Source organism: Durio zibethinus, chromosome 5, assembly GCF_047325235.1.
Source record: "Durio zibethinus cultivar Kanyao isolate XHJ-2024 chromosome 5, ASM4732523v1, whole genome shotgun sequence".
In the NCBI taxonomy this organism is placed as follows: Eukaryota; Viridiplantae; Streptophyta; class Magnoliopsida; order Malvales; family Malvaceae; genus Durio; species Durio zibethinus.
This window is the reverse complement of record NC_143166.1, coordinates 693,036-716,267: the sequence shown is the minus strand read 5'-3', so window position 1 is coordinate 716,267 and position 23,232 is coordinate 693,036. Positions and strand designations below refer to the sequence as shown.

The 23,232-nt window shown below is 31.7% G+C and overlaps 2 protein-coding genes across 3 annotated transcripts; one reads left to right on the top strand and one right to left on the bottom strand.

Annotated features, from left to right (window-relative positions):
* Window positions 1-40: 40 nt before the first annotated feature.
* Window positions 41-4,708, bottom strand: SOG1 (NAC (No Apical Meristem) domain transcriptional regulator superfamily protein). The gene is made up of 6 exons (XM_022870055.2): window positions 4,439-4,708; window positions 2,856-2,985; window positions 1,883-2,069; window positions 1,302-1,801; window positions 580-1,002; window positions 41-472 (listed from the first exon to the last, which is right to left on the bottom strand). Exons 1-6 carry the CDS (start codon window positions 4,444-4,446, stop codon window positions 416-418), a joined length of 1,305 nt encoding a protein of 434 aa, XP_022725790.2. The 5' UTR covers window positions 4,447-4,708; the 3' UTR covers window positions 41-415.
* Window positions 4,709-13,119: 8,411 nt separating this feature from the next.
* On the top strand, window positions 13,120-16,899 carry LOC111282944 (uncharacterized). Of its 2 annotated transcripts, XM_089761436.1 has the most exons (2): window positions 13,120-14,831; window positions 15,909-16,899. In XM_089761436.1, the coding sequence occupies exons 1-2, from the start codon at window positions 13,616-13,618 to the stop codon at window positions 15,929-15,931; spliced, it is 1,239 nt and encodes a 412-aa protein (XP_089617562.1). In that variant the 5' UTR covers window positions 13,120-13,615; the 3' UTR covers window positions 15,932-16,899. The 2 variants fall into 2 exon arrangements, with proteins under 2 accessions (XP_089617562.1, XP_022726994.2); XM_022871259.2 differs by lacking the exon at window positions 15,909-16,899 and having other exon boundaries at window positions 13,125-15,577.
* Window positions 16,900-23,232: the final 6,333 nt, after the last annotated feature.

The following is a 23,232-nucleotide window of genomic DNA, read 5'->3' as shown; positions in this document are numbered from 1 at the left end:
AACATGCCTCATTTTGTCGATGACCCAACATTGGCAAATATAGAAGCAAAAAAGTCTTTGATAACTCTCATGTGTTGCGTTACAAGCATCAACTCTCTCAACCACTGCAAACAACAATGCCATATTAATTAAGAAGAAGCTTACAAAATATTGTGCGTTTTGCTTCACACCATCTACAGTACCCTCTTCACAAAGCTTCATTTCTACCATTGCTGAACACATGGGTTACAGTAGTTGTACAAACAGCAACTCCGCCAGGTCAAATGCCAACAGTATCTTTACTATCATTAAACATAGTTCGAGCTTCCCACCAAAATTTACAGTTGACATAGACCAAAAGTGTTGATCATTGAATCAGGCAAAGTTTTAACAAAATACTTAATACTTTCTCCTTCATGATCCATCACAACCGTATTTAGTCGATCACCTTGCTCCCGCCCCAAGCAATAAAGCTATCTTGTGATTCAAATTCCTACAACACCATTTAACAAGTTCATTATAATTTAAGGAAATAGGGAAACAAGAAGTTTTGATATATTCACTATATAGTATAACGAGTAAGTCGAGTATACAACATACAAGCTGACTCAGGCGGAACTCTGGTGGTGTATCAAGCTCTATGTTTGTTGGATCATCTTCCAGGTTTTGACACTCCTCCAAATCCTTCTTAAGATGTTCTGCTCCTAACTGAGCATAATCAGAAAGGCGGGGTTTGCAGTCCAGTGCTCCATCCTTACTATTAGCATCCCTATTTGGTGACTGGCTCTGAAGCAGCTCGTCGCAAAGAGACAGCCCTTCCACAAGCTGTTGTGAATCCAACAAATACTGTGACTCACCATCCCACCATTTTGGGTCTTCCTCAGCATGATTATCATTATTGTTATCTAACATCTGATTAAGATGATTTTCTGGTTCAGGTAGATCATTGTGACTGGAATTTTCCCATTCAGTTTGAACTTCATCTTCTACATACAGCACTGTAGGATGTTTTGGTGAATAAACCTGAGAGAAGGTGAAAATCAGGGCCTCTTTCTAAACAACCACTTACATTATGGTGCACATAAATTATGTTGCCTGTGACTGGTTACTAACCACAATTCATCACATGGCAATCTCCTAGAAAACAATTTTTTTTATCATAGGGAAATGAAATTAATCCAAAAGCACTGACACATCAGCTGTGGGAAGGTAGCTGCAGAGAATATGGTTCCAAATGTAACCCTACTGAATGAAGTAGATAAAAAGCAATCTATATAGAATTTCAAGGCTGCAAGCTAGGAAAACATGAATAAGAAATTAACCTGAGCAGAGGGATTGACGCAAGTAATGGTATACTCATGTCCTTGATCATGTTCATGACATTGCCTCCCTGTACGTGGAGGATCAGGTGTCACAGACTTGGGAGTGACTGGATCTACTTTAACAATCATTCTATCAGTCATTTCAGGTAAATCTTGCTCAGTTTTATCAGCCTGTTTGGTTTGTTGCTGCTGATGAAATATTTTAGAAATAACATACTCCCCATCTTTTTCATCCTCCTCGATTCCTAGATGATATTGGTGCATCACCCAATTTGTCTTCTCAGGTTTTCCACCTTTGACCATGGTCATATAGAGAACCATAATCTTCTTGCATCCTCTTTGAACACCATCCAACAAGACTGGTTTTGTCCTACCAGTCTTGTGCCAGCGGACATCACCAAAATCATCACCATGGATTTTTCGGCGCTTCCGAGTTCCTGTATTGTAAGCTTTGACAGCTCGATGAAAGAAATGTGACACATTTCCATCTTGCTTAACACCTAAAGTTCCAATTTTTTCAATTAATGTTAATAAAGAGGTTTAGAGATAAGAGTAGAAGAAACCCTTAATCTTTTACCAACCTGGTAATTTTTGGGGATGTGCATAACAGATTCCGTCATCATTTTCAATGGTTGGAATGAACTCATTAATGAACGGATGGGGTTTTGAGTCTTCCACACCAGCTTTTGTAAGTAAATGCCATATGATCTCCTGATCAGATGGATCAAATTTGACGCCTTGCGGTAATCCTGGCCATGCTTGATTGACCTGGAATCATACACCTTTAGTTGCTGTTTACATTTACCGATGTCGTACTGTTCATAGTTATGAATATTAAACAATGCCCTAATAATTATAGTTATTAAGTCAAGCAAGAGAAAAATCATTTTACTAGCCGAATCAGAATATCATGAGATTTGTTTACATGTCCATGAAAACACTGATACTTGAGCTAGTTACTGTCAAAATCATAAAAATGCACAACATCAAATTTAATTGAATATCATCGGTATATTAACAATAAACCTAGACATGTGATGCAAGATGTAAATCACATCACATGTAAACAACTATGTATAATCATAGGCAGTTATCTTGCTCCTATAGAAGTGATACATTGTTGTAAGACAGAAGTTAGTTCAGGTGAGATGAGGATTTTACAAGTTAGAGTAGAGTAAGTATTTGCAATACAGAGTACCTTGCTTGACAGATAGAACACTGGAATAAATTTTAGTACAGATATGCAGATGGCCATTATTTCAGATACCATATGGTAAAATCTTAGCTTCTATAAACTAGCAGTAATGTAAGTCTGATTATATCTTAAGGAATACCAGAAGAAAATTTAATTTTATTGTTTATAATATCATAGAAGATGTGCAGGTGGTAATAAGAACTCAAAAAAAGGTCTGTGTTACTAACATAATCTTCAGATGCATTATTGTAATCTGCACAGACAATGTATTATTAAGTGCTACAGATACACTTGTTACTAATCTCTTTTATGTATTGAAAGCATGTTACTTGAAGCATTAGAAAAGATAGAACTTATACATCACTGTTGTCAATAATATGATGGCAATTAGGACAAGATCTGGTTGGGTTGCTTTTCCATGTCACCCTTTCAGGATCAGATGCACTCCTGATTTTTGTTGCAATCCTGTTACCATCCACCAACCATGTTCTGCATAAGCACCCAAAGATGAGCAAATGTCATAAATATGAGTAGGTCTATGATGCCTAATTAAAATGAAATCAGAAATCTGTTTGTCTAACAGTAAGATTCTAGCTATCAATTGGTAGGACAAAAATAAAAAGAAATGCTAGGCTGCATTTGGCAAATAGGATTATGGATAAGATGGGACAAGACAAAACTAATATGTAAATTGTCTTGATTTTATCTTATTTTGATGCACGCATAACAAAAATAGTTTCAATTCATTTTACATAAGCTAATCCACATAGGATTATCCAATCCTCTCCTTCCCCATAGGATTATATAATCCTATCCATATCGGATAACAAGTCAAACTATCAAAAGACTAGAGACAATGACAAATATAGCATGAAATAAGAAGTTATCCAACTGAATACTGTGGCATACAACAAAACCCTTAACCCTAAACCATGTGAAAACACCAATCCTGCTACATTATGTATATACAAACTAAACTCTTGCAACAACTATGAATCAATAACATCATTGGACATTCAACTGACAGAATATCTCTCTCTCTCTCTCTTAATTAAGAAATTTCAAAAAGAGACCTTCATTGTTTCTACTTTCCAGAAACAACATTAAGATGCTTATCAGAAATACTTCTAGCACCAGGAAACATAGAACTTGTATTACCTAGCTGAAGTATATTGTTGATGATTACAAATGGTCCCAAAAAAAGGTATGAATGAAGATCGCATGTAAATCCCCAAAGGCAGGGCATGATCCATAACATTCAAAAAGCAAAGTCTAATAATAAAAATAATTTCTAGAAAAATCATCCATCATATTTTAGCATCTAAAAAGATTCAAAGTCTCAATTCAGAACATCAAAATTGAAGAAATGAAGAAAGAAAGCGTTAGCACCATTATGGAGAACTAGCCTTCACTATCTTCGGGAATCAAGGACAGAGCGGATTACAAAATGTTTTCTTTCCCAGATTCTCCATCAAAGAAGCAAAGAAAGAAGAAGAAAGCAAAAGAAAAAGAAAATCCATTACCTAAGTGGTAAAAAACACCTTATTAATGTACACTTACATGTTAGTAAATCAAAAACCCAGAAAACCAACATCATCTATATCTGCTACATACATCCAAAACAAGAAAAAAAAAAAAAAAAAAAAAAAACTCCTAATCATAAGCAAACAAATAAACGAATTAACAACTTCCCAGATGGTCTTTTCACTTTCTAGCAAATTTCCAGAAAATCAATAAATAAATATTTTTAAGACAAAAAAAAAAGTTGAGGGAGGGATTTAGCTAAAGATCCAAAAACAAAAAAATATCACAACCCCATCAAATACAAGGAACAGTAACATCAGCAACTGCTCTAAGAACCCGAAGTGATGTAGTTTTTTTCTTATGGTATTACACAAAAAAAGGAATGCCAAAGCAAGAGACAGGAGAGTGCTCCACTTACCCAGCCATGACAATAAAAATCAATGGATCAAAGCATCTATTTCTGTTCTATCTCTGCTTTCGCTTCTTAAGAGGATTTTTGGATATTCCACAAAACAAGGTATTTGCTTTTAAAGTTCTTTAAAAAATTACCTTTTTTTTTCGATTTTGAAATTCGAAACCCGATTAATGGGATTACTACTATTGATCTGTACGAAAAGGAATTGGAAAAGACACAAAAACTAAAAAAAGGCGCTTTTTATGTTTTAAAACAGAAAAAAATTGTTTTTTGAGGTTGGTGTAGGATAGGATTCCATGCGACTTAGTCATTAAAGACTGCCGTTGACTGCATTTTGATCACCGCTTGCACGCACATCCTTTTATTTTCTTTTATTCATTTTGCTCTTTTAATTATATCATATCTGTCTTGTTAGCATTTATGGAATAAAATTTTGCAACAGTATGTAATTATGGAATAAACTATATTATAAGCTGACTAATTTTATTTTATTTAAATATATATGCATAAACATAAATTAGATTTATGCTTATTTTTATTATTGTAAATATCATAATAAATAAATAAAATAAAATAATGATAAATTAAATTGAATTGAATTTACTTTGAATTTTATCATATAGTATGCTTGCTTGTGGACCATATTGCCATTGGACTCTTTGAAAAATCATTTCTTGTGCTTTTTTTTTTTAATTTTGAATAAAAAGGTAATTAAATTATAAAAAACTATTTGACATATCATGACTATTACAATCTTAGTCAAAATAATAATAAAATTTAAAAGATAAGATGTATACAAAAAAATTAACGTATATAAAATTATTTTTTGAAGAAGAACAAAGTATATTATTTAAAAAATAAAATATATTCATAAAAAGTATTTATATACTTTCGTGATCTTGATTAAATTATTGAATAAAACAAATAAACATTTAGCAAATGCATGCAAAATAAAAAATAAATTAAAAATGATCTTTTAATAATAAAATCATAATAATAATATACATTTAAAAGAAAGTAGCAAAATAAAAAAAAAAAATTTTGATGAAGGACACACGATCTAGATATAGGAATTTTGAATGACAAATATGAGGCATAGATGACTTTAGACTTATTAACTATTTTTTGAATTTAAAAGTAATATATAATAGATATGTGTATTTTTTAATTTAAAAAAATCAAATAATAAAAGATAATTTTAAGGAAATTTATGAAAAAAATTATATTTGAAAATTTTAAATTTAAAAAAAAAGTTTGTAGATTGATTTGTGATTGTAATGTGTATTAGATTAGATGTCTATTTTAGATTTTTTAAATTTTAAAAATAAATACTAACTTTTTGTTTGAATTTAAAATATATTCTACATGTCATAAAAATAAATTATCTATATAGACATCCACCTCTACATGTTTATCTGATAACATACCTTGTAATATATATATATATATATATATATATATATAATTATTAAAAAATATGTTTTAAGAGATAATATATCATTATATTCGAAAATTTTAAATTTAAAAATATATCTAAATTATTCTAAAATTCATTTAGAAATATAATATAATTAAATTAAATTTTTTTGCCAACAATTTAAAAATTATTTACATGGGATATAAAAAAATGCAAATTTATTGAGTAATTTCTTATATGTCAAAAAATATAAAATTTAAAAAGATAATGTATTATTGCATTTGAAATTCTTAAATTTTAAAAATATATTTCTAGATTATTAAAAATTCATTTAATTTAAAAAGATAACATATTTAAATTAAAATTTGTTGTTAACAATTTAAAAATTATCAATGTAAATATCCACATAAGTAAATTTTTTAAGTAATTTTTTATGTGTCAAATAGCAAAACCATCCACATAAACATTTATATAAACAATACTTATTAGATACTTTTGTATTTTGTAATATAATATCATATATGATATAAGATTTTGGAGTTTGATTCTATCATATATTTCATTTCTTTTGATTATCATCATTAGTCAGTTGCCAAACAGCTCACGTAATGTAAATATTCAATAAAATTATGTTATATGACAAACAATGTTTATGGTTTTTTTTTTTTTTTGAATTAAAAAATAGATAAAAAGAAAAGAAGCTAGATTCTTTGAGATTTCGTATTAAGATAAGGCATGTAATATGACATTAAGATAGCAAAGTAAATAGAAATTAAACAGAATAAAGATAGATTAAAATTTTAAAAGATTGTCAATATTCAATGAAAAATTAAATTTAGTAGTTATCAAAAGAATGAAAAATTTTTAAAAAAATGTATCTAGATTATTGAAATCATTAATTTTAGTAAAGTACAAGATAATATTGTGTTGATCCATTATTATTATGATATTTTGCTAAAATCGTTTGCAACTAATGGATAATAAGCCCAATGTAAAGTTGTCTTTGTCGTTAATTTTCTCAGAACCTCGCTTTACAACGATGTTGTCCTAAGTTCCAAGCTTGTTTTGGCGTATTCGGTCCCCAGCACAACAAGCACATACCTCACCTTTTGTCCGTCTTCTTTATTCCACATGCCCCAAAGGAATTAATGTCTGAATATCATAATCGGCGAGTTCTAGCTCCCGCTCAAATTCCCCTCTTAAAGCCATAGGATTGTTTCTTCAAATTATGTGACGGTGAGCTATTAAGCTGCAAGTCTATTTAATTGAAACAGATGCTAATTTGTAGTGCCATGGAGGTGTTAATTTGAAATTGGAATCCAATTATATATCTGAAATTGATACAATAAATAATTATACATCGGATCAAACAATAAGTTATAAGTAGTAGTGAATACTGATGGATGGCTGTCAAACTACTTATTAATGCATGGTTATGTAATTATAGCTGAACAAGTAAATGTTGGTTTATTTATTATAACGTCTGTAAAGTTCCACAATATTTATATGTGGCCGGTTATTCGTCAACCAATAAACTGAACTTATATTAAAGCTTGCTTTCTTTTTTATAAACGCCGGCTGATTCCGGGCCCAAATTAAGCTAATTAAGGAACGTAGCTATCTCTGTCTATACAACATTTGGTCATATCGTGGAAAAAGGAGATGATCACTTCCATTCCACCATTCCAAATCCATCCGATTCCTAAGTGGATGGTAGCCCTCGCTCTCTGAAGTCCGAACTAAGTATAGAAGACAATTTTATCCGTCCACTGCCATCTTTTTCTCTCTACTTGCAGGTTTATAATGGTATCCTATTAAGGGCATATGGCAATTAAAGTGTTCATATGCAAATGATAGTGAGTAGACCAAATTTTTTTCTGTACTAAAAACTCTAGATAATCTGAAAATACATCGGTCCCTATATCAGGAAGTTGAAGCCTAACGTCTTCCTTTGAAGGAGAATCTGTAGGTACGATCATATTCACTACTCGTGTTGGCTACAAAGAGTAGTGGAATATTATTAGGCAATTAGAACTTGGAATGTATATTTCTAAATGCGCAAATTGTTTTGATGATTTATTTGATCCGGCCCTCTTTCTCACATGATTTTTCAGATACAATGAATTCGGTGCCGCCAGTGTGGTAAAAAAAAAAAAGAACTTCGGAGGGCGACACGCTAGGAGTTGGAAGATGAGCTCCTGACAAAAGGAATCGATGACTGGTCATCTATCCATCGCCTTGGTTGTCAAATTTTGAGCATAAGAGGGGCAAAATCTAACTGACGTATATGTATATTTTCGGGCAATCCAATAAGCCAAAACGAAATGCGGTTTGCTTCGCTTATGATCATTGGTAGAAGTGAGGGTACAAACCTACAAACAAATTGTTTATATATATGCAATGGCAGGTCATCCATCCCATGATGGAGAAATAACACAGCCCAAACTGATGAGTTATTGCAATCAAAAAAAGGAAGTAATATTTCAGGTGCTATCCATCTGCTGTTCAGTCTTATTCAATTGCCTTCACATTCCGCAATCCAGGGCCACTTCCCTGGCAGAGTGGCGTAAAAAAGGGAGAAACAGGCATAATAAACCTAAAACAAAAGACATGATGAAAGACATGGACATATATAGAGAGCTATGTATATGTCTATTAATTAATTAGTCGAAGACTTTAATTGGGTTATTAATTTGCCAACAACTTGGTTGTTTTCTCTTTCCTTTTTTTTGCATGCTCATCAGGACTAGTATTACTTCTTAACTGTGATCATGGAGATACGCATCATCTGCATTTTACGGGTTATCACTTTTGTTTAGCTTTTGGGAAACAATATTTTTGTGTGACAGAAGGCAATATCGAAAGACCCCCCAAAAGCAAAAGGTTATAAGTAATTGTTTAAATTCAATCTAAGCAAATTATAAAGCAACTAAGTCTACTATGTATGGTAAGGCGATATATCCACGTTTTCATCCTTGTACATTTGTAAGGTTCTCCTTTGGATCGGTGGGATCTAAATACATACATACATATATATATATATATATATGTAGCAAAAAAAAAGAAAAAAGCTATAGTTTCAAACTTCAGTACATGAAAACAGAAAGATCGATCACAAAGGACAAGACCAGCCGATGAAACGAAGATAGTTCATGCGTGCGGTTCCTACCATCCATCTCCAAATATGTATATTTTCATCAAAGCAAACCTAAATTGAAAGAAAAGTAAATGACTACCACGAAACGAAGATAAAGTAAGGCGATCCAAGAATTAATGCTTGGAGTAACTTGCAATACCGTATAAGAATTTGCAATTTAATTTTGTCATATATATATTCTATTTAATTAATTAAATTAGTATATGTATAATATATGTGTAGTGAAGTGTTTGTAAATGAAAAAAAAAAAGAAAAAAAAAGACCTTTTTGAGCTTGAGCTTGGTATGTTTGACAAAGCGGTTAATTCTCTGACAGTTATCTCTCGTTATGAGAAACCTTCCGTCCCATTATGTGAAAGTATCCGCAGTCCGGACAAGTAGCAACATTTAACCCAATAGTTTGCAAGAAAATATGGAGTAAATAATTACTATGACCTTGGCTGGATACCATCTGATCAACCCCACATATATTTTAATTAATTTTTCTTTGATCTTCAGATCAATATGATCATTATTACTTATCCCAAAAGAAGGGGAAATGCTCCATATGAGTTGAAGGCATTAATTTTGTACTTAGTGGCAAGTGGTCCTTGCAATTTAATTTTGTACGCCTCTGGCAAAGGAGAAAGAAATTAAACTGGCATGGGAGATGGAGCAAAGCAAGCTAACTATTTGTTCACTGTGAACAGCTTCATGTAAAAATGGAACAAATGAATTAAATATGAGACCGTACAAACCTGGTTTCCAGGCTCGCTGATGATAGGATCGGATTGAAATCTATATATAAGATAAAATATAATTTCAAAAACATGTAGGCGCTGGCCCATTAGGGTTTTGACGAACTCTGTTATGGATATGGATATTTATATGGTTGTACTACAACTAGCTAGCTAGCCATGCTGACATATTTATAACATATTTTTTTTTTGTGTGGTGTAAATTACATAACCAAGTGTTCCTTTCTTAATTTTTTGGTCATACCTGGGCGGCGCTGCACATGTGCCAGCGAAAGCTGCAACTTCAATGGTGGCAAGAAGATGAGCAAGCATTGCCATTATATGACTTTAAATATTCATGATTCATATACATATATATATATATCATTTTATAAGCATATTAAAAATAATTAAAATATTAATATAACAAAAAATTACATTTATCTTTTAATTTATTTGTAAAATATTAAAATTTCATCAACCATGTATAAAAAAAAAAAACCCACAATCATGATTATTACTAATAAATATATATGAGATCAAAATTAGCTCAAACAAATAAGTTATGAGTTCCATAATTACACATGAATTACAAAAATTAGATACATGAGAGATTAATGGATAGATATAATTATTTAGCAAGATAATATCATCTGATTTACTGATAACGTATAAAATTTATATATCGATAGTACATCTAATATAAATTCTTTGATAATTTAATATTCATTAATTTATAATGAGTGACAAATTAATTAGAGAGAACACACAGATTGGATTAATTAGCTGGTGGATACCAATTTTTGACATAAAAAATCTTAATAGTGAATGAGTTAAATTGATTTTAGTCCAATATTTGAGATTATTTGCAAATAATAGTGTGAAATTTGTTTCGATATTCTAATTACATGTCAGCTTAAATTTTGTGCCTGCCAAAAGTGGGTGAGAATTTTGTCGTATAGATTTGCATGTCCTTCGCAGATGTTTAAGTTTGCTATTTCAGTAGAGCGATGATGAGATATATAATAGAATCGGTACGCCAAATATCATGATATATATAAAGTCAATATTTGTTGAGTTTTTTTAATTATCTTACAATATTGTACAATACAATATAGAGAAGACAAGAGAAATGAGGCTAAAAGAGTTGTACGCACAAATTTTGAGTCGCAAATAAGATTAAAAAATTTAAAGATAAATAATAATTTTATTTATCAGATTTTTAAAATGTAATTTTTAAAAATTCTTATTACGAAGAAATATCTTATGATTCTATTTTAGTTGAAATTTGCTTAAAGGGTCTTAAAAATTTGATCTTAAATTGAATAAATTTTGCCTTTGTTTCAAAGGTCATGATGACTTATTCTTGAGTTGAAAAGATTTAGATTTCAAGGGTTTTATTGACTTGTTCTTAAAGAAGTATGGACTTCACTTCAAAAATCTTGATGCTTTGTTCTTAAATTGAAGAAATATAGACTTCACTTTAAGAATTTTTGATAACTTGCTCTTGAATTGAAAAAGTATTGACTTCGCTTCATGTGTCTTATTTCTCCAATTGAATGAGCAAAGACTTCACTTCAAGGATTTTTGAGACTTATTCTTGAATTGAAAGAGTATGGGCTTTATTTCAAGGATATTTAATGACATATTATTGAATTGAAGAAATAAATACTTCGCTTCAAAGATCTTAATGATTTAATCTTGAATTAAAGACATATGGACTCAAATTTTGGGATTTCATTGAGATCTTACTTCCCATCTAGGGAATTGGTTCTTAGTTCCCATCTAGAGATTTGGTTCTCATCTAAGGATTTTTGAATCTTCAGGTTTTGATCTTCATGTCTTCCTTATTGCATTTGTTTGTTGGAATTTTAGAGATTTTGCTTTTCAGACTTCATCTTGAATTTATGTCATATCTTCGTTCTCCAAGAACCATCTTCTTGATCTTCATATATTCATTCCTAAAAAATTCTCCAGATCTTCATTTCCCAAGACCTCTTCGAGTCTTCTTTTTTTTTTCAGGATTCTTGTAAATTCTTCTGACCTTCTCTCCCCTATCAATCTACTTGATATTCATGTCTTCATTCTCCATGATTTTCTTCTTGATTTTCAGATTTTTTTTCCCAAGATTTCTTGAAGCCTTCTTCTTTAAGATAGGGGTGTTAATAATTTGGTTTTAATTCGATCAAACTGATTTAATTTGATTAATCGGTTGGTCATCAAATTAATTTGATTGGTTAACGAATATAATTTTAGCAAAATTTCGATTTTCAATTAATTCAATTCAAAAATTAAATTAATTAAATTAATCAAAATTTTAACAACATAATCTAAATATAAAGTGAAAAATACATAAAATGAATAATTTTATTTCATATTATTAGAGTTTTTAACATAATATTTAGGTATTTGAACGTTTTATTAGATTATTTTATTTGATTTTATTTAAAATATGAGAAATTAAGAGTTTAAAATATAATTTAATTTAAATGTATTTATTATTTGGTTAACAGAAAAAATTAATCGAATTACCCAAATTAAATTCGATTAGTTAATTTTTGAAATTAATAAATTTAGTTCAATTAATAAAAATAAAATAATACAATTCAATTAATTTAATTTTATATAATTTAGCTCAAAATTAATCAATGGACTGAATAAATATCTCTAACTCAAGATTCTTGGTTTTTATATTTTCACTCTTTAAAAAAAAATTTTTTTAATTTTTGGATCTTCATTTTCGAAGTCGTGGAAACTCTAGCCTTCTTTCTCCAAAAAAAACTTATTTCAAATGGTTTAGAGGAGCTCTCTATTTAGAGTACTAGATAACATTAGGTGAGGGAGTTCCAAAAGAATGTAACTATAGGTGAAATTTAATTGGATGGTCCATAAATTTTTGAAATTTGAATTTATTTTAAAATTATTTTAATTTAATTAAGAGATAAATTGAATAACTCATTGGTGAATTTTGATTGACCACATTAATAGTTCTTGAATTTTAATAGACTAGAACAAGTATATTTATTTTTAATTATCAAATTATATATTTAATTAATTATAATTAATGTTGTCATTATTTTATATAATAATAAAAATTTATCAGTTAAAAACTTTTTAATTAATTAAAAATTTTGTAAGTATGTCATCTCGTGATTGGACAAATATTTTTTTATACAATTGAAGTTCAAAAAAAAAAAAAGGAGTGAGAAAAGAAAGAAAGACCGAAAACGAATTTGGGTGATAGAGTAAACTTGTTTTGGAAATAATTAGGAGGCAGCTCAAGGAGGAGGAGGAAAATGATACCGGAAGCATCCCAACGAAAATATAATAATAATAATAATAAAGTGAAGGCAGTCATGAGAGGGAAATGAAACCGCGAAAGCGACATTTGGTCTTCCAGTCAAAAAAGCCCTTTGCCCAACTATGGACACTGGCCGAAAAAGCAGACTCTACCTCTACAATATGTATGTACATATCCCTCTCTCTTTAGCTATAATTAATTATTGTCCTTGTCTTTCTTTCTTTCTTTCTCCCTACCTAGGTTTTCTAGAGGTGGCCATGTCTACCCTCGCCTCTCCCTGTTGTAATTCTTGACTCTCTCTCTCTCTCTCTCTCATATCTTTCTATCTGAAAAGAAAGAAAGAGGAAGGGTTGCTATCAAACAACTAGCTGCACCCACGTGAAGTGTCGCAGTACCGGAGCTTGGGCCTCACTTCATATTCATATTCCCTTCTCTCTTTTTCTCTCATTTTCTTGCAAGCTGCCCCCTGAGTTAACCTTTTCCCCCATTACAAAAGATGAATTATAACTTTTGTCTCCAATAAATGCCAGCTCCTAGCGTAATATTTCAGCCTCAGCTAGACCGAGAAAACTTCTTCTGTTGTTACGGCCATGTTTCCTTCAAGCAACAGTTACAACCCTTTTCCCTTAACCACCCATACCATGCCTGGAAGCTCTTTTTTAGGCGATAAACACCATGTAGGCTCATCACTGGAGGATTCTCCCCATCCTTTCTGGTACTTACCTGCACCCTTCATTGATGATGATGATGATGGTTTGCTCATAAGTCACCTGTTATCACAAGCACAACAACAAATCTTGGTCACCAGTAGTAACATGGCACCGCCATATTCTGAGGTTAACGCAGCTTCTCCAACAAAGGAAACCAAAAAGGTCACCACCAATAGGAAGAGAAGTACCGTTAACGGAGCAAAACAGGGGATTCCTCGAAAGAGAGCTGGAAAGAAAGACAGACACAGCAAGATCTATACAGCTCATGGTCCAAGAGATCGGCGTATGAGGTTGTCACTTCAAACTGCCCGTAAGTTTTTTGATCTTCAGGACATGTTAGGCTTCGACAAAGCAAGCAGAACTATTGAATGGCTTTTCTCTCAATCCAAGGCTGCTATCAAGGAACTCACAGAAAACCTCCCCGGCATGAACCGCAGCTGCAGTGGAGGTGGAAAGAGCGTGTCATCTACCTCTGAAAGTGAAGTAGTCTCAGCAGCCAAAGAGTGTGAAGACAATATGGGAGACCATCAAGGCGTAATTATGGCAAGAGGTGAATCTATGAGGAGTACCACTAAAGCTAGAGAGACGAAGGAAAGAAACTCACGTGAAGTGTCATTCAATCCTGTTGCAAGAGAATCCAGGGACAAGGCGAGGGCAAGAGCAAGGGAGAGAACTAGAGAGAAAATGAAGATGAGAGGGCTTGAGAAATCAAAAAAATGCTCAGATGAGTCGAACCCTAATGAATTGGAGTGGTTGCGGTCCTCAAGTCCCCTTGAAACTGGTGAAAATTCGGCTCCCTCTACTCAAACAAACTCTTGTCACAAGGTAGTGGCCGGGCAAGAAGAACAACGCCACGAAAATGCTGTACACTTGCTAGAACATCAAATGGATTCTGCAAGCATCTTTGAGAAATTTCTGGGTATCGCTAGAGCAACAAGATCGTCATCTATGTTCAGTTACTCGCACAACAATATTGCAGACTCAAGCGGAGAAAATTCAGAGGAAAATTGTGCAGTTTTTTCGGGAGATTGGGGCATGAACAATGAAAGGATCCAATACAATTACTGTTCGATGACAAACATCAAGGAATCAACAGGTAATGCCCAAGAACAAAACCCTAGTATAATTTTCATGACGGATCCAAATGGTCAAGACCATAAGTCTCGTCCTATTTTTATGACCCAAGGGGAAAACCCTAGTTCAAACCTCTTGGTCAACTCATATGCAAAAATAATGAACCATAACTTGATGACCCCCTCAAATGTTGCCCATGAAGGAAGAAGCCCTACTTCAATTCTTATGTCCACCTCAGACATTGGTTTGCATTCACATTACCAAGAAAATTCTGCTGTTGCCAGCAAATTCCACAAATTTTATCAATGATCAATGTTGATGAACCCTTCCTATTTCCTAATTATGTCAAACAACTCTACGGCTATCTTCAGCTTGATTTCTGTGTGATGAATCCTCTCTGGTAATTAATGGATGAGTGGATTGAGTATTGTTATTGTATTTCTTCTATGAAGTTTATCAGAATTTGAATTTGTGCTTTGAGTCATTCACTTATTTCTGAGTACTGTCTGTGTTCTTTCTTATTACTAAGATATAAAGTTGTCTGATGAATCAGAGACAAAATAGATAAATTATATATTATTGAAAACAATTAAGAGAACAAACTCAATATCAAGTTTGTCATCTACTGAGGCGGAAGACAATTTTTCATGTTATATATATAGTTATAGAGAAATGTTAACCATTGTCATTAGACACTGATTAAGATAATATTAAAAAAATTTACAGTAATGAATTGTTTTATTAATGAGAACAAATAAATCAGAAAAAAAAAAAAAAACTTTGAGGAGAAAATTTGTTTTAATATCAATTGAAGACATGCTCCTGTGGAAACTTGGGATTTGGTTAGAATTTTCTATGAAAATTATCAGGAAAATCTGTCCAATAAATTAGATTACCGAAGGTACTTTTATTAATGCTGGTCTATACTGTGATAGACATGAATTGTACTTAACTATTGCATACCTATTTATCCTATACCTTGAATTTTGTTTTTAAAATTATCAATACAAATTAATGAATAGATTTTAATCTCCATACCTTAATGTTTTGATAATCTTACTGCTCCCTCTGCTTCAAACTTTATTTCTTTGGTGCGCAGGCCAACAGCATGCAGCCTTATGACCATATCAGCAAACGTATCGCACTCATAAACCTATAAGACCACAAAAGCCCTATGGGGACATGGGGAAAATAAATTACTATAAGATTTTAATTATTTTTAACATGTCCGTACAATATTAGCCGATCATGCTTTGCTGCTTTAACATATATATATATATATATATATATATATATAGTGTTTTCCTTAAATGTAAAATACAAACCATATGAATAAGTAGGCATAGCAAGAAAGCAATTGAGGACATTGGAAAATCATTAAAAGAAGCTTTGGTTGGGGGAACATATGCATGAATGCCATTGAAGACTGGAAGGCAGGTATATATGCATTTATTTTGCTAACCCAATGAATTCATTCTTATCAAAACTGCTTTGTTAAAGGAGTTAAAACTGCCTATTCTCATTTGATCTTTGATAATTTACTCAAGAAAGAATATGGATTAACCATGAGTGAAGTTGAAATTTTCAAGTCACATCCTTTCCTACTATGTAGACGTAAAACAAATAGGGATCATATTTCTGATCCAAGAATAAATAAAGTAGCTTTTCTATTGATTTCGACCTGATCAATCTATTTGTAGATGTCTGAAGAAAAAAAAAAACTAAACTAAAAACTCCTTTTAGAAGAGTTTACTGCATTTCCATATCAACCTTCAAAGTCAACAGTCTGATTGTATTCTAGGTCAAGTTCTTATAACAAATGCCTGATCAACACAGTTTCTCGTCATGCCACATAGTCCATGTGTATCTTCCCAGATTTGATTGTAAGACTCAATTTGTCATGCTTAGGTTTCTATATATGCACCCTCTATGTATATGTACAGGCCACAGTGTAGCATAGCTAACTTTAATGATTTGATTTTTGCCATGGAGCTTTGCTGCTCTGTCCTTATCTGGAAAGTTAGATAGCTTTCTTATCTTAAGGTATCACATCATATTTTTCAATGTCATCCATACTAGCCTCTAGGTGGACCATTGTGCATGCCTCAATCTTCAATCACACTCTCATTAAAACCTGAATATATATATGTATATATATATATATATATATATAATTTCTCCCTTCCATTTGCACAACAATCAGAAACATAAAATGGATTCCTGGAAATTTAAGCTTTGGACACATCTCATTTTATAATCCTCACCTCAAGAATCATGTTGATGGGAACTACGTACTACTCATGGAGAAGCATCTTAACAGACAAATAAGTCACGGATGACAAGTCTTTTATCAGATCTCCAATGCATTCAGCTCACCAAGCATTATACATATATATGCTAGCTACACCTTTATGTTGTATTCTTCAATATCAAGCCCCTCATGTTAGTGGTTGACGACTAGAGAAAACAGCTGGAATCGCTAGCTGAACCGTACATTCCAGAGAAAACAAACATTTTTAAGACACAGAAATTGTCATTGGGTAATTAACTTATCATATAAATATGCAGAGGTTTCTCTACAGGCATGATTTTTTATCTTAATTTGATTTGTTTTGTCTCCTAAGGTAACTAACAAAAAACAACATTCAATACGTAACTGATCTGGCCATGCATGGAAATAGCAATAGTACAATGAACAGATGTTATGATTATGTTGTATTAACTATTCCTTTAATTTCTCCATCGGGATAAGACATGGAGTTATCTAATTTCTTGAGATATCTCTTTCAACTCACTCAAGACATGTTTGTATGATTAGATGGCTGTTGGCATCAGCTTGAAGCAAGTTGGAACACAAATTAATGATAGATGTTGATGATGATGATGATGATGATGATATATATATATATATAAATAGAGAGAGAGAGAGAGAGAGAGAGAGAGAGAGAGAGAGAGAGAGAGAGAGAGAGAGAGAGAGAGAGAATACAGAAAACGGGAATTGCGGAAAAGTTGGGTCAAGAAATTAAACATAGCACACCAGTTTTGCAGGGAAGGAGGGGGACACATGGGAGATGCATGCCCTGGGCTAATGCATGCATGCTCTTATCTGCTTTAACTAATACATCTAACAACTACATAGCTCCCAAATTAACTTTAATGCCCTTTAGCCTTATTAGCAAGTGACCAAGAAAACAAATTAAGCCCTGAAACAAAAAGAAATAACAGCTAAATTCTCAACTACTTGTCCATATATATCATAATTAAATCTTGATTTTTATTAATTTCCTTATAACTATATAATCAAACCAAATAAAATAGCCGACAAACAAGAAAATAATATTTATAGCAATCTAAGAACTTTTACAATTACATGTATATATGCTAACAGTGAAGATTTTGAATTCAAATTTATTTCGAACTGTAAGAGATAATATTGATATATATATATATATATATATTACATTTCACCATTAACATATTATATATGCGGCTGTTAGTATTTGACTGCTCATTATATCATATATATGTGGATATGTATGCATTCCATCCATGAACACTATATATATATATATATATATATATGGATGCAGTATAGTATAGCGTATGGATGGATTAAATCGTTAAAGCTAGGCTAGCCGAACTCTCCGTTCCCTAAGAAATAAATTAAGGAGATTGCACCGCTCATACTCAAAATCCCTAAGAACTGAACAGTTGGCCAACTCAACTCAAGCTAATGGGCTGATGGGGGCCCATTTGGGACTTACTTTTATTCGGCCTGCTCAAGGACAATGTTGGGCTCCTTCCACTCTGTCTGTCATTTTTTTCTTGGGTTTTAGAGTTGGTAATATCAACTCAGTTTCACTCACCATTCACAATTGGATGGGTAAGTTCCGAAGCCTAATGATAATTTTGTGCAAAGTCCACAAAATAAACTCAACTGAAACTAATGGTGTCGTCCAGTCATAATAAATATCATAATACTGAATTTTGTTATATATATATATATATAAACACACACCCTAAAACAATACAAATGAAAAGGGTATAATAATAATAATAAGAATAATTAATCATCATTTGTCTCAATGATTGTTCTCTCCATTCAAATTATTTTTATATTATCTTTTGTAAAATTCTTGATTAAAAGCCATAAAAATTACATTTTCTGTTATAAAACAATTTAAAATTTTATGAAACACCTTAAAATCAAAATTTTTTTCTTAAACTGAATGCAAGTTAAGCAAGAACGCCTAATATGGAAGAAAGAAGTAGTATTAATTTAAGAACATAATGTCTTTTCCTTTGTCTTGAAATTTTCATTATTTTCCTAAAATCTTTGATAGGAACTTAGTGAATATCTGCTCATTTCATCGATGCAACTTTAAATCTTTTTGTCGTGATGTTAAAGCCTAATGGTTTTTTTTATATATAATGTTAAAACATAGATGCAATCATAATATATGAATAGTAATATATATATATATATAAAACTTTAACCTTCTATATAGGTATCCGCAGGCTTTTGTCTAAATTTAATTTCCATTCAAAACATTTTAAAGATGCATTTACTTATATCAGTTGCTTTCAAAATTTTATTTTTGGAATACCTTTTTCACAAGAATTAAACCCTAAATCAATAAGAAATGAGAAACTTTCTCTTTTATCAACCCAACTATGTCTAAACTGACAACGCTGCATGCATCTATATATTTAAATTCCACGATTCAATGGAAAAAGAGGAAAAAAGGGGTGTTTCCCCAAGGACAGCTGTGCCAAGGCCATTAATGCAAGTGCATGCTTTAATGAAACTGAGATGAAATTCTGTTAATTATACAAGATATAATGGTAAAATACTGGCAGCGAGCGACAGGCAGCAAGTGATGAAAGCAACTGTAGTTCTCAGCAGTTAAACGTTAAAAGTAGGAATCTTAGCAAAAATCAACAACTTTAGGTTTTTTTCTTGTTTTAATGGACTCTGTATCAGAGTACATATTTCACACTGAAAAGCATACCATTAATACCCTTTTTTCTACTTTTAAGCTTCTGCTCATCTCAGATCTCTCTCTAAACAATATTTCGTAACTAGCTAGAGTAACCTAAAGAAAAAAAAATGATAGACACGCAAGACACCAAAAGATGATGGTTTTTGTCTTTTTTATTTTTTTTAAAAAGAGAGAGATAATGATCCTCAACCCGTTTTCAAGATTGTATCCGCTGTTGGATTCTGGGTCCTGTAGATCAAAAAGAGAGAGAAAGGGATCGAGAGAGACCGTCAACTCATCTAAAATGCGACCTCAATAAGTATATATATAGATCTGGTAATCTAAATTTAACTATCCCTTTAACATGCAGTCGTATGAACAAACAACCGTCCAATTTTGAAGCAAACAATAATTTCGTGCAATTGTGCGTGAAAGAAAGACTCGGAAGAATGCAAACAGAGGTAGCTAGATGTTTACTTGAAGCAATACTCACTTTCTTACACCATTTTCTCTCCAAGACGACTGACTGTAAATTCATGCTCAAGAAACATAATAATCAAGAGAGACAGAGAAGAGAGCAAACAAAGTACAAAAAAAAAAAGGAAATTACGAAGTTAACTGACCTGAATTCCAAAACCGCTGGTTTATTGATTGCTCGAACAAGAATGATATCACTGTACAGAAGATCAAGCAAGTGCCAATGTGCAACAGCAGAAGCAAATAAACACAGATTACATCATAGCATATTGCCCACTCATTTCAGTTTAAGACTAAATATCTTACTCTGAGCTCACTACCATACACCCGAAAGCAGCCAAAGAAAACCACACTAAAACGCCAAAAAGAAAAAAGAGATGAGAGCTAAGAAATTAAAGAAAAGCTAAAGAAAGAGACCGTTCAGAGGCAACAAATAATAATAATAGTTAAGGGGCTGAACTATTTTAGCGACAAACCCGGAAAAGCCCAGCTACCTGCAACGAGAAACACAAGTTGTTTTCTTTTTCTTTATTATTATTATTATTTAGACATAGTAGAGACAGAGAAAGCAAAAGAAATTAACGTGGATACGAATGATGGCTTTTGTACTGACAGTGAAAGTTTTATTTATTTATTTATTTTATTAAATTAAAAGAGACTGACAAAAACTCTGCTGGCCGTGAAAAATTTTTTGTTTAATTTATTGGTAGTATTATTTTTATTAAGGGTTAGTTACTTTGGATTTGCTTTGTTCGTTTCGAGTCAGTTGCGTGATCTTATGGCAGTTTTAGACTGCGAGAAAGATGAAGATATGAGCATGGCCTACAAATTAAAGGGCAGTACGGAACTGGTCCTTTGCAGCTGCATGCATGCTAGACATAAAAATAGTTGCTCAATCAATGCCCATCATCATCATCATCAAATTAACTTAACACCACTGCTGCGGACAAAAAGGAGAGTGAATTTTGAATTGGAAAACAAACAAAGAAATGAACATCTTATTTACACCCTAGACATACAGTGGCATTTGTATTAATTAAGCTGTGTCTGAGGCGGAATTTAAGCCTCTTGATAATCAGTCTCTGCCTTTGCCAGCCTGCTGCAATACTAGTGATCATCAGGACACAGGATTACTGCAACATTGATCTTTTCCTCTTTACGCTTTCAATCGTGTACATAGATGTATAGATCACTTTCACAACACATTATATATAAGGAAATTTCTACCATATTGTATACAGAGCCACGCGATGTTGGGAAGATTATTATTGTTATAGCAAACCAAATCATTGCTATTTGCAGAGAGAGAGAGAGAGAGAGAGAGAGAGAGAGAGAGAGAGGTGATCACTGATCAGAATCAGATGATTCCCCTGTTGCATGTGGCTCAAGATTGATTCTTGTTGCGATTTCTGTTCTTTCTTTTTTCTTTTTTTTTCAACCGGCTGATAGTGCATGGATAAATAGCATTTTTTTTTTCTAAACATTCCTATTTATCGTTGCTTTCATTGGATTAATTCATGTCGATACATGTATAGCATGCCTGATTGATCAAATTTCACAAATTCTTTATGTAAAACTATAAAGGCATATTCTACTAATATCATAAGTTGAGCTTTATAATTATGATATTTATAAGCAAATATTAAACCTCCAAGTTTTTATTATTATTGACAAAGCTCCCATATTCATTTCTTTACTCCATCTTTAGGTTTCGCACTGTGGAACGCTGGTGTTAAACAATGAGACATGTATAAATTTCTTATTTTCATTTTTTCCCATTAAAAAAAAAAGGTAGATTTGACTTAAGCTTAACTTTAGGAAATAATAGCTAAACTTTAGGAATATTAATGAGATCAGATTTTATTTGCTTGATAATATCTAAATCTGTAGAGGACTAAGAGAATTTAATATCTTTTTTGAGTTTTTCTTGTTAATATTTCTCTCTTTTTGGGAGATTTTTAAAAAATTGTCTACCCTAATTAAATAGACTAAGGAATTGTTGTAAATGTTTTTTATTTTTAGTTGTTCTGGAAAATTTTTGATTTTAACAGTAATATAATCTTGTAGAGTAAGACCATTATTTGAAAGATTTAATTTTAGAAATTCTATTTCTGTTTTTTCTAATTCAATCTTTTTTAGATTGAGTATAATATCATATTGTATAAACTCTTGAGAGATACGATTCAGGTGTTTCTTGTGTTCTTTAAGATTTTCAAAAAATATTAAAATATCATCGATACAAACACAACAATATTGTTTATGTTTAGAAAATATTTTATCCATCCACCTCTAAAATATCTTAGGGGTATTATATAAACCGAAAGACATTATAGTTTATAAACACCCAATTTGGTCCGAGCCTGAATCAATTGAATCTGATTCAATAGGGTCAAATCAACCAATGATTTACTAATTTATTTGTTTATTCATTTATTTATATTATTTATTTTGTTTTATTATTATTTTAAAATTTATCTTGATTATTTATCTTTTGATTATTATTATTATTATTATTATTATTTTAGGAGATAATGACGGTGATAAAAAAAAAATGAATCTTGCCGTGAATGAGGGCTGGCACAATTCTAGTTGGTTTCAATTTTTACAAGAATAAGTCTGGTGATTTTAGGAGTTCCTATCAAGGGTGGACTTAAAATCAATCAAAAACTCTTTCGATCACTGCCTATAAATACCTATACAGAGGAATAAATTAAAACACATACAAAATCAGATTAAAAATCAGAAATACAAAGGTCAACATGCAAAATTAGTTAGAAGCTCGTCTGGAAATTTTTGGGTTTCAAAAAAAATTTTCTGGAAATTTCAGATTTTGGTTGAATTTTCTAGCAAAAGTTAAATTTTTCGATGACTTTCCGGTGAAATTCTCAATTTTCGGTGAGATCCCTAGTTTTCAGCATCACATCCCCAGAAATCGGTGAACTTTTCGACGAATTTTTGGTGAAT

Excerpts from the sequence above, each read along its gene's own strand:
- LOC111282944 (XM_022871259.2), top strand. The coding sequence starts at position 13,616 with ATGTTTCCTTCAAGCAACAGTTACAACCCTTTTCCCTTAACCACCCAT.
- SOG1 (XM_022870055.2), bottom strand. Across the intron at positions 2,070-2,855 it reads ATATTATTGACAACAGTGAT|GTCAATCAAGCATGGCCAGG; the intron begins GTATAAGTTCTA and ends GTATGATTCCAG. Across the intron at positions 473-579 it reads AGTTCCGCCTGAGTCAGCTT|GAATTTGAATCACAAGATAG; the intron begins GTATGTTGTATA and ends ATGGTGTTGTAG.